This window comes from Neopelma chrysocephalum, unplaced genomic scaffold, assembly GCF_003984885.1.
Source record: "Neopelma chrysocephalum unplaced genomic scaffold, ASM398488v2 Primary Assembly neopelma1_201, whole genome shotgun sequence".
Classification (NCBI taxonomy): Eukaryota; Metazoa; Chordata; class Aves; order Passeriformes; family Pipridae; genus Neopelma; species Neopelma chrysocephalum.
Window position 1 is genome coordinate 199307 of NW_020897863.1, and position 11662 is coordinate 210968.

The 11662-nt window shown below is 56.4% G+C and overlaps 1 protein-coding gene across 2 annotated transcripts in view; it reads left to right on the forward strand.

Moving 5' to 3' along the window:
- Nucleotides 1–10611, forward strand: part of MOB3A (MOB kinase activator 3A) — a 13976-nt gene extending 3365 nt beyond the window's left edge. The window contains exons 1-4 of one of the 2 annotated variants that reach the window (XM_027703082.1): nucleotides 2732–2864; nucleotides 7106–7649; nucleotides 9237–9439; nucleotides 10444–10611. In XM_027703082.1, the coding sequence (XP_027558883.1) occupies nucleotides 7232–7649; nucleotides 9237–9439; nucleotides 10444–10473 (651 nt within the window). In that variant the 5' untranslated portion in view covers nucleotides 2732–2864; nucleotides 7106–7231 and the 3' untranslated portion in view covers nucleotides 10474–10611. Of the gene's footprint in view, nucleotides 1–2731; nucleotides 2865–7105; nucleotides 7650–9236; nucleotides 9440–10443 lie in introns of those variants that run through there. The other variant, XM_027703081.1, reaches the window with a different exon arrangement.
- Nucleotides 10612–11662: the final 1051 nt, after the last annotated feature.

Consider the following 11662-nt stretch of genomic DNA (forward strand, 5'->3'; position numbering starts at 1 on the left):
TCCCACACTCCCTGGGACCCCAGGGGGAGATCCCACACTCCCTGGGATCCCAGAGTGGCTGTTAAAGTAGTGCCATTTGCCGTAGTCATTTTTATCCTCCTAATGCAAAATTTGTGCTCCAAACTGGTGTTACCTTTCACTTGGGTGGGGGCAGATCCCAGAGTTAGAGGAGATGGAACTGCTGCTGGCTCCAAAATATCCCTGTCCAGTGAGGAAGGTCCTGTGGAGCCTGCAAAAGCAGGGAGAGATGAGCAGCTCAGCTGGGACTCAAACACCAGAGTGCCCTGACAGCCCTGTGGTGGGACAGCGAGGGGTCTTCCCAAAGAAGCAGGCCTGGGACCTGGGAAAGAGGGAGCTGCCCCTGGCGTGCTTTATCCCGGGAACATTTGTGTGTGCAGTTAACCCGTGTGCTGGAGTCATGACCCAGCCTGTCAGCTTGGCACAGCCCTGCAGGGATCAGCTCTGCCTCCACACGCAGCCCCGGCCCGATCCCTGGAAACCTCCCAGCGGGGCTCTGACATTGCGATGGATGCAGATGTCACGTAAGAGGCAGCAGAGCTGGCCCTGGCTCAGTGACACCCGGGGCTCCCTGCAGTCACTGCTGCTCCACGGGAACAGCTTGGAATTGCAGCATCTGCTGCCTGACCTTCCCCTTGCGGGAGGGGAACCAGGAGGGGCCTTTTTGCAGAACTTACATTTTTCCCCTCTGTGGCTGCGGGGGGGAAAGCCAGGGGGACAAACCACGCTGGAAATTCAGTGTTCCTGCCTTCCCTCTCTGCTGCCAGGCAGGGTTATCCAGCCTCTCTGGCACTTGCTCCCTCAGCATCCCCTTGCAGTGTGAGCTGTGTCATCCATAACATCCCTGGTCTGGATCTAAATCCTGAGCTCAGAGCCAAGCAGGGAACTGCCTGTTCCTCCATCTGCCCGGGATGGATCGAGTTATCTCATTCCTGGGTGACCTGGGCTCTGCCAGAGCTGCTGCCCTCAGCTCTACTGGATCTTCTGCAATCCCAACTATGGCTTTTCCCTTTGTTCCATTAACTACCTTGACTTTGGAATTGGCTGGAATGCTCAGCCTTGCAGGGGCAAAGGAGATGCCAGTTAAAGCCCAGCACAACTACTTTTTGTCTTTTATTATCCTCTTTTTCTCATGCAGATGGGCTCTGCCTCTGTATGGCTTAGGGGCATGAAAAGAACCTGTCCTGCTCCTTCCAAACCAGCCTCTTTCCTTCCAAACCAGCCTCTTTCCTTCCAAACCAGCCTCTTTCCTGGAAGGGCCAGGAGATGTCGGAAGTGGCCGGAGAATTGGTGTCTCTACAGTTTCTTACTTGGGAATTTCCAAATTGTGCAGCAGATTGGAATCTCTGGGCCTGGGGGTGGCTGGGACTGGCAGGACTTTTCTTAAAGCTGACTCTGGTGAAACACAAAAGGCTCTTTGTTCACCCAGACCTTGGGAATTCAGCATTTCCAATGTGCCCTGGTTTTGTTGTGAAGGCTGCTGCTGAAGCAGATTCCGAAAGAAAAATGTGGATGTTGTCCTGCAGAGCAGCAGAATTAAGGGGCTGGTGTCATCCCAGCCTGGGGCTGGAGGTGCAGCTGAATCCGAGCTGCTCCTTCTCCAGTAACTTCCAGCAGCTTCTGGGACAGAGCATGGAGAATGGAGAATGAAGGTGATATCGAGGGTAACACCATGCCTGGCTGTCCTGCAGCAGCATGGAGCCATCCTGCAGGAGCAAAGCCAGCTTGCAGAGGGGAAGGATTAGCTTTTGGGAAAACATTGGCAGCTCCCCGGGCCGGGAGGCTGGAGGTGGTGCCAGACAGGAAGCGGCTGACGTGGAAGTGCCGGCTGGCCGGGATTATGAATGGCCAGGCGTGTCTGCAGCCACACTCAGCCCTCCCCTCTCTGCCCTGCCCTGCCCGAGGTAAGCACAGGGTAGACCTTTGCTCCTCGTATCACAGATCCATCCTAGGGAGCAGCTGGAAGCCTCGTCCCAGAAGGACAAGCGCTGTTTTGTTGCCAGGCTGGCTCCGGAGGCGCAGGGACTGCCATCAGTGCCACCCAGCCCGGCCCCTGGAGTCCTTCTGCTCCCTGCTCTCCGCAGTAAAATCTCTCTTTGATCATAAAAAACCAGGATTGTCCTGTCTGGAGACACTGAGCTAGTGCAGAACAGCCACAGGAGGGGATTTGTGAAAGGAGGGGTGTGGAATTATGGAAAAAATGTGCGTGTGCATCCCTGGTGTTCTGTGCGAGCTGCCTGCTTGGAGCCGCTTTGCTTCTTGGCCTCACTCTGTGAACTGAAGTTTTCACTCGAAGTGCTCAGTGCAGCCGAGATATTGGGGCTGCTTTGTGAAACTCGGGGGCTTTTCTGTCCTGTGCTGGGAACTCTGGCCTGAGCAACGGGGTTAAGGACACTGGGAATGACTCAGGAGGGAAGTGGGATCGTCCCCTCTCCTCCGTGGGGACACAGGAGCTGTCACAGGCTCCTCACCCACGGGTGCAGTTAAAAGCAGCTGGACTTTGGTGTCATCTCCCGGGAAAGCAGCCCGGCTTCCCCGAAAGGAAACCGGAGAGATCCCTGATTTGGGGAGCCGCGTTGCTCCCTGGGCTGTGCTGCAGGGCCGTGGCACCAGGAGGCAGCAGGATGTGGCCGCCTCGGCGCTGGGGTCACGGGGAGGGAAGTGGCCTCGTGTCTGACCCCTCCCCAGCTGCCGGAGCCTCCGGATTGGGGCCGCCCATCAAAGGGGGATCTTTTTCCCCCCTCTTTTGAAAAAGGAAGCTCGGCCTCGGTGCTTGCCAGTGCTCACAGAGGGCCAGAGACGGGCTGAGTGATTGCAGGGGTGTCCTGTGGAGGCCAGGAACGCAGGTAGGAGCTTGCTGACTACTGCCTTGCTGTTTTTTTTTCTCCCCTGGCTTGCTGGTTTTTCCCTGGCTTGCTGCTTTTCCCTGGCTGTTGTTGAACCGCTGCGTGGTGCCGGCAGTGGAGGGGAGCGAGGGGCGTTGCTTGGCAGGCGCTGACGGAGCAGTCATGGGACTCCTGAAGTCCTTTTCGGGCCAGTCTGGCTCTGTGGGGAGGGCAGGATCCAGCAGGAATGCTGCTGGCTCCTGGAAAGCCTCGGGATGGCTCCAGCAGGACACAAGTGGAGGCTATTTCCAGGTGTTTTGAAGGAGTTGACTCTTCCCTTTTCCAGGCTCTGAGCTGCCTGTAAAAGTGACCAAGAGGTGGGAAGCAGCTCCCTGGGCTTTCTCTGCCCAGAGCTGGTGTTGGAGCAGGGCAGCTCCATGTGATCCCCCATTGCTGGTGGGGGAAGAGGAACGGCAGCGCAATGCCAGCAGCCCTGGCTCACCCTCAGCAAACCTGGAGCTGCGGGAGCAGGGAAGGGAAGGGAGGGCCAGATCTCAACACCCTGGGCAGGCACATCCAGCATAGGAGGAGCTGCCCCTCCTGTGTCCCTGGGAGGAGCTGGAGGTGTGTTTGTGCCCAGACAGCCCCTGGCAGGGGCTCCCTGCAGGGCTCTGTGATCTGGAGCCGTGGCCAAGGTCCTCTGGAGCACCGGTGACGGGGGCTGTGATCTTGGCTGGCTTGGACGGAGGAGTCAACTAAATCACCTGAGGTTTGTTTGGGAGCGGGGAGTGGCTTTTCCCCTCACCTTTGAAGCTTGCTGATACCATCCAGGTGCTTTGCATGTCCCATTTCCCAGTTGTCCCTAACCTTTCCTTTCCCTCTTGTTCAGAGGCAGTGTCACTGCTGCCCGGGCTGTGACTCCTGCCTGTGGAAGTAGGTGTTGTACAGATGATATCATCTCCAAGCAATGTCAGGGATGCTTTGGTGTCTGTGCCTCTTTAGTTTTGTTTTTTTTTTCCTGGAGCTGAGTGTTTCTTTTAGCTCAGTTGCAGTCACAGACCATAATTAAATAGGCTGCATCTGCTTGAAGTCTCAGCTACTCATTTTGCTAATGCTTCACACAGATGCTGAATCGTCTGAGAGACAATTGCTGCTGTGTCGAGCTCCCCAGTTCTCATGGATGATGTGTCCATAGGATCAGGAATTTGTTTATAGGACAAATACTGCCTCCATACCAAATAAACTCTGCCCTGCAGAGAGACTCTGACAAGTGTGAGGGCTGGGCAATCCCCAGCCCTGGGATGTTCAACAAGGGCAGGTCCTGGATCCTGCCCCTGGAATGGGGCTGCCCTGGATGCAGGGACAGACTGGGGAATGAGAGGCTGGAGGGAAGGGCCCTGGGGGTCCCGGTCAGTGGCCAGTTGGGTCTGAGTCAGCAGAGTGTCCTGGCAGCCCAAAGGGCCACCGTGTCCTGGGGGGCATCAGGCCCAGCATCGCCGGCCGGGCCAGGGAGGGGATTGTCCCACCCTGCTCTGACCTGGGGCGGCCTCACCTCGAGTCCTGGGGGCTGTTTGGGGGCCACAGTGTCAGAGGGATCTGAAGCTGTTGGAGAGTGTCCAAAGGAGGGACACGGAGGCAGAGAAGGGTCTGGAGGGGAAGGGTCTGAGGAGCAGCTGAGGGCACTGGGCTGGTTCAGCTGGAGCAGAGGAGACTGAGGGGAGACTCCTCGGGGGCTGCAGCTCCTCCCGAGGGGAGGCGGAGGGGCAGGCGCTGAGCTCTGCTCTGGGACCAGGGACAGGAGCCAGGGAAGGGCTGGAGCTGTGCCAGGGGGGTTGGGATGGATCTCAGGGAAAGGTTCTTCCCCCAGAGGGTGCTGGGGCACTGCCCAGGCTCCCCAGGGCAGTGGGCACAGCCCCAAGGCTGCCAGAGCTCCAGGAGCGTTTGGACAGTGCTCTGAGGGACAGGGTGGGATTGTTGGGGTGTCCTGGGCAGGGCCAGGAGTTGGACTGGATGGTCCTTGTGGATCCCTTCCAGCTCAGGATATTCTGGGATTCTATGAAAAGTCTCTCCATCCTGCTCAAATGACAATTTCTCTGGAAAATGGTCAGTATTTGTTTCTTGATGTGTGTGGTGAAGCCCAGAGGATGTTTGGTTTTGCCCTTGGGTTTTACCCCGTCCTCCTCTGTGCAGATCCTACAGAAAAGCAGTAGGAATGGAGTGAAAAGCAGTAGGAATGGAGTGAAAAGCAGTAGGAATGGAGTTGTGCTGCTCCAGGGACGCTGCTGATGCTCTGGGGAGGGCGGTGCTCCTGCCCCTGCGTGCTCGGTTGTGTCAGAGGACATGTTTTCCTCCATCCCCACTCCAAGGAGCTCATCGCGTGCGAGGGCTTCTCTGGGACTGATTTGCTGCTGGAGAAAACAGCTGTATCCCCAGCACCTGGTATCCACATTGCTGGATCTGTGGGGGCCGGTTCCGTGGCACAGGGTGGGCGCAGCCCCCGGAGCTTCCGCCCCGGCCCCGCCGCAGGATGTGGCCAGGCTGTGACACAGCTCTGCCACCAGCGCTGCTGCTCGGCTTCCTCCCCGCGCTGGGCTGGATCACACGCTCTGAGGACACGGCTGCCTGCCTGGGGGCCGGGTTTGCCTCCCCCACAGCGGCTCCCTGGCTCACAGGGGCTGTTCTGAGAGCAGGAAGGCTGGGCTGGATGGGGCTTGGAGCAGCCTGGGCTGGTGGGAGGTGTCCCTGCCCATGGAAGGTGTCCCTGCCCTTGGCGTGGTCTTTAAGGTCCCTTCCAACCCAAACCATTCCACGATGAGATGTGTGCCGTGGATTCACCTCCCAGCCCGGGGAGGATCTCACTGAACCACGCTTTGGTTTCTCCCAGCACACGTCGTGGCCCGTGTTGCGACAGGAGTTTGGATCTCCCTGCTCCTGCACGGAAGAGGTCACTGAGCCCATTCCCGCAGGAAATGTCGAGCCTGTTCTTAGTGGGATGAACTGGAGTGGTTTGGGGTTTCTTCCTCGCTGTAATTAAATAAGAAAACAAGAGGCCTTGGCTTAAAGCTTTTTAATCTTTCTCCAGAGCAGAACTGCTGATTAGCACTGCGGCATCTGGTAGGGACAGGCTCGATTGCAGCGATGGCAATCGTGACCTTGAGTTTGGGATCTTCTTCCCAACATTTGAGGACACTGTTTACCTATTGGAACAACACCATGGCTTCATATAAATCTAATCTAAATTCTGCTTGGGGAAAGGGGTTTGTTTGCTTGCTTGCCTATAAAATTATGACAACTTATTTGTGCTATTTAAGGCATCAGCTTAATTTCTGTTACTTTATTCATTTCTGTCCAGCACATATAAAACGATATTTTTGGTACACAAAGCTTTCTGCCTTAAGCCTCCATCAAAGAACAGCCTGACACAAATTCTGCAAGGGGCTGGATGTGGGAACAAAGGAGGTATAATTAGCTACAGATAAACAGAGCTGTGTTTCTCGTCAGCATCCCTTCAGATCTTAACTTGGGTCTCACCCTTGGAGCTGATTCTTCTCCACAGACTGGAAGAGGAAGATGAGCTTTCCCTCATCTTCCAGCTTTCAACTTGAAGTGAGCTAAACTGAAGTGAAAATGTGTTTCTGGTCTGTGTGCACCTGCAGCAGAGGCTGTGGCTGCTCTTAGGGCTGGGGTTATTTCAGGAGATTGGCTTTCCGGGTGCCTGAGCTGTGACTTCTTCTTCTCGTTCCCCTCCGCCCTGTGGTTCCTGTCTCTCGCACTTTCCCCGCCTGCCCTGCTGGCTGCTGTGGTGGAGGGTGTCTGGCAGCAGCTCTGAGCTGTGCTGTGGGTTGGCACGACGTGACCTTTTGGGTAGGTTTGTTCCTGAAGGGGGAAGCACAGGTGAAAAATTGGATCCAGGTGAAACCCACGTGGGCTTTGGTGCATTGGAGCTGAGCAAAGTTTCTCTTTGTGGGGTTGGGGCTCTTGGTGCAGTGATGTCAGGATGAGTGACTGTGGGGCCTGTTCCCTCATTCCCACATGGAATGTGTCAGGAGTTCTCTCAGGGGTGGCTCTGTTCAGCCCAGGTCACCCTGACAGCTGGGCTGGGAAGGGAAGGGGGAGGAAGGAAAGCTGGCGTGAGCTCTCCTCCTCCTCAGATGTGGGACGAGGGCCCAGATGGCATCCCAGATCTCTTCCTATGGGATTTAGACAGGGTTTCCTGTTGAGAGAGCCGCTCCTAATCGCTGCCCTTCTGTGCTGTGTTGCAGATCAGGACCAGATGAGCAGAGGGAGGTTTCTCTGAAGATCAGAGTCGCCCCAGCCGTGCCCCGGGAAGCGGCGCGGCCTCCGGCTGTCCCCGCTGCGGGCCTGGAACGGCGAGAGGAGGAGGGAAGATGTCCCACGCCCTAAAGCAAGTGTTCAACAAGGACAAAACTTTCCGGCCCAAGCGCAAGTTCGAGCCGGGCACGCAGCGGTTCGAGCTGCACAAGAAGGCCCAGGCCTCGCTCAACGCCGGGCTGGACCTGAAGGTGGCCGTGCAGCTGCCGCCGGGCGAGGAGCAGAACGACTGGGTGGCCGTGCACGTCGTGGACTTCTTCAACCGCATCAACCTGATCTACGGCACCATCAGTGACTATTGCACCGAGCAGTCCTGCCCCGTCATGTCGGGGGGGCCCAAGTACGAGTACCGGTGGCAGGACGAGCACAAGTACCGCAAACCCACCGCCCTGTCGGCCCCCCAGTACATGAACCTGCTCATGGACTGGATCGAGGTGCAGATCAACAACGAGGACATCTTCCCCACTAACGTTGGTGAGTTGGGGTCCAGGCGTGGCTGGCGGGAGGGAGGTGGGTGCAGAGCCTTCTCCTGGAGCCCTCTCCTGGAGCCCTGCAGAGCTGTTTCCTTCTGTGCTGCTCAGAGCAGCTCTTCCCAGCTCCTCTGCAGTGCTCAGATACCCAGAGCTGCACCAGATCCCACTGGGAGTCATGGGTACCTCGAGGAAAGCCGAGGCAGGCAGTGCAGACAGGAGGTGCCCTTAGAGCACAGGCTCGGAGGCAGCTCTGGGGTGGCTCGTGCTCCTGTGGATCAGCTCTCCTGGAGCTCACTGCCAGCCTGGATCCAGGCTCTGCGTCACCTGGTGATGCTGCCACGTGCCATAATCAGCCTCTTTGTCATTAGAGGCTGCTTTGGCTGTCTCTGCCCCTCCAGAGGAGTGGGATGCTGGCACAGGCCTGGAGGGAGGGGCCATGTTTCATCTCCTGCCAGGGCCATGGAAAGCAGAATTTGGCCTAAGACACTTCAGTCTGCATATCCAAGCACAGCTTCTCTGGATTCGGGACAGAGATTGCTGGGTTTTGTTTATTTTGTGTTGAAGGTGGGAGAATTCATTCCCTGAAGCATCAGGTAAATATGACTGAGCCCATGCAGAGCTTCCATCTCCTGGGATGCAGGAGATGAGGTGCAGCAGAGCTCCCTCCCTCCTGCCCTGGTGTTTATCCCACTGGAGCTGTGACAGGATGCAGTTGGCCACTGCTTGGGGCACTCGAGCCACTCGAGCTCCTCCTCTGTGCCAAAATGCTGCTTCAGCTGGTGTGGAGTGGGCAGAGGGGGGAGGGGGGCTGTGAACAGTTTTGAGACACCAACCCCCTGCCCAGCCGTGCTGTTCTGCCTGTGCAGGACCCTGGGGAGCACACCGGGGGTGTTGGTTCTGTTCTGGAGGCAGGACGAGCTTCCCGCAGCACGAGGGTTGTGGTTGGGTGTTTTTTTTTTCAGTTGTTACTGTTTTCAGCTCAGCTTTTAACCAGATCCCTCCCCCTTGACACCGACTGAAATGTTGCAGCTCTGTCAGAGCACTGAAAGGGTTTAACTCGTCCTGGTTCCTCCAGGAACAGCCCGTGTGGACTTTACACCCTGATATCCCACGGAGGTGCTGGATGGCCAAACCCCCCTGCTGTCAGGGCCTGGCCAAACACAGACCTGGTGCCTTTAAAGAGCACCTTAAAGGCTTTAATTTTTAACCAAAGACATATCAAAATAAGGGATAACTGTGGGGAGGTAACAACACCAAGCCTTTCCTTCAGGAATTTGCTTGGTCATATCTGGTGTTTTGCACTGTTTGTATAAATATGTCAAACAGGAGTAGAGGAAAACTCAGACCGAAACAGCTGCTGGGAATCTGGGCTCTGCTTTCAGTCCCAGCAGTGCAGCACTCTGTCACTTAAAAAATCCATGCTTGTGAAAAATCTGATCCAAAGGGAAGCAAAAAGGAGAGGGCAATGGACATTGCCAGGGACAGAAGCCCTTTTGTCTCAATCTGCCTATTTTACCAATTTATTTTAGCTCTGAGGAACCAGTTTTAACTTGACTGAAGATTTCTCATGGCCATTCCTCCCTCCCAGGTACTCCCTTCCCCAAGAACTTCCTCCCAGTGGTGAAGAAGATCCTCTCCAGGCTCTTCCGGGTCTTTGTCCACGTCTACATCCACCACTTCGACAGGATCACCCAGATGGGCTCGGAGGCCCACGTGAACACCTGCTACAAGCACTTTTACTACTTTGTGAAAGAGTTCAATCTCATAGACACCAAGGAGCTGGAGCCCCTGGTGAGTGTCTGGGTGGGCTCAGGGTGCAGGGGGGGCTCTCGGGGTCTGCAGGGCAGGGCTGGGGGAGGCACAGAGCTCTCTGGTACCTTCTCAGGAGACCCCACCTCAAATCCTGGGGGCAGTTCTGGGCTCCTCACTCCAGGAAAGACATTGAGGGGCTGGAGGGTGTCCAGGGAAGGGAACGGAGCTGGGGAAGGGGCTGGAGCAGCAGGAGCAGCTGAGGGAGCTGGGGGGGCTCAGCCTGGAGAAAAGGAGGCTCAGGGGGGACCTTCTGGCTCCCTGACAGGAGGGGGTAGCCGGGGGGGGTCAGGCTCTGCTCCCAGGGAACAAGGGACAAGATGGGAGGGAACAAGGGACAAGATGGGAGGGAACAGCTCCAAGCTGTGCCAGGGGAGGTTTAGATTGGATATTAGGGAAAATTCCTTTATGGAAGGGGTGGTCAGGCACTGAACAGGCTGCCCAGGGCAGGGGTGGAGTCACCATCCCTGGAAGTGTTCCACAAATGTGTGGATGTGGCACTTCAAGACAGGGGTTAGTGGTGACACAGCAGTGCTGGGGGAATGGTTGGACTCGATGATCTTGGGGGTCTTTTCCAACCTTAATGGTTCCATGACTCTCTTTAATCTGGTTGCCCAAATTCAGGACCAGTTGGCCCTGCACTTTGGCTGCCAGCAAACTGGGAGTCAGGACAGACAGGGCTGGGGGCAGTTGTTCTCCAGCACCTCCTCCCACTCCCAGCAGCTGTTTGCCTCATCTGTGGGCCCTGTGTGATCCCAGCACTGTCAGCCATCTGGACATAGATGGATAAACCCCCTGGGGTGTCCTGGGAATGGGAATGGTGGGGGGAGCACAGCCCTGCCCATCCTGGAGCTCTGGGCAGCAGTGTCACCCCACACCTGACTAGGGTACTGCCAACTAAACACAGGGCAGGTTTTTCCATCCACCCCCTCACCTGGCAGCCTGGATCCTCCTTCACCCCCTTGCCTTCTGTGTCCCTTTGGCAGAAGGAAATGACCTCCCGGATGTGCCACTGAGCTCTGACCTTCCTGCTCCCACCTCGGCGCCTCCTCCGAGGGCTCAGCCCCACTCCCGGCCTGGAGACGTGATTCAAGGGGACAACAGAGACGTTTTCTTAAAGAAATTATATATTTTTAATGAGTTTCAATGTAAAACTGTGATATTGCAGGAATATTTTTTTAAAGATGCTCTAGATTAACTAGTTTTTTATAGTAATTTCTATAAAAAAAAAAGAGAAAATATTTTGAGGGCCATTTTGATGGGAATGTCCGCTCTTGGAGAGGGGAAGAGCTGCCCTGAGCTGCCCCTGCCCTGTGCCCCGAGTGAGCTGAGCCAGATGCTGCAGACAGAGCCGTGTGTGGAGCTGGTGCTGCCATGGAAGCGGTACTTCCCTCGGGACACTCATTCCCACCCCTGCAGGCTGCCTGGGCACTGGGGAGGGAATGCTGGTGTACCCCCATCCCCAGGGTGCTCCTTGGTTCCATGAGTGCAGTTTTGGGCAGAGCTGCTTTGTGCCCCCTGTGTTCCCTTCAGACCAGCTGGGAGCGAGGCTTTTCCCGGGGTTGCTGCTGATGGAGTCAGCGCTGCTGGAATCTGCCCTGCTCCCCTGCAGGAGCAGCTGAACAAGGCAACAGCAGCCACCTGGATGATAGAAGAAGAAGAAAATATTAAAGCAAAAATATTGTGGTCCAAGCTCCCCAGCCAGGCAGATGTTTCCTTATCTCCCCACACACCACACCCCCCGTGTGACTGCTCCCAGCCAGAGAACAGCCGTGCTGCAAGCAGCTTTCCAGCCTGACCTTGGGATTCCTTTCACACACACACTAATCTCAGCTCTGGCTCACTCAGGATCACAATATTTTTGTTTTAGGATTTTCTGCTTCTTTTATCATCCGGGTGGCTGCTGTTGTCTTGTTTAGCTGCTCCTACACTCCCCTGGTGCAGCTCAGCACTGTCCCCACAGGGATCCAACAGCAGCCAAGCTGTGCCTCATAGAACTGAGCAGAGGGACAGGGAATTGCTGCCCCTGACCTCCTGGTGTGCTGACCCTGCCAGGAAGGACCACTTCTCCTCTGGCCTCGCCGGCCACGGGGATCACATCCTGCTTCCCCTTAGGGTACAGAGCCCTCTCCCTCTTCCCCAGCACTGTGCCCATGTGGGACCAAAATCTCTGGTGTGCAGCCAGAGCCCCCTGGCCCTGCCTGC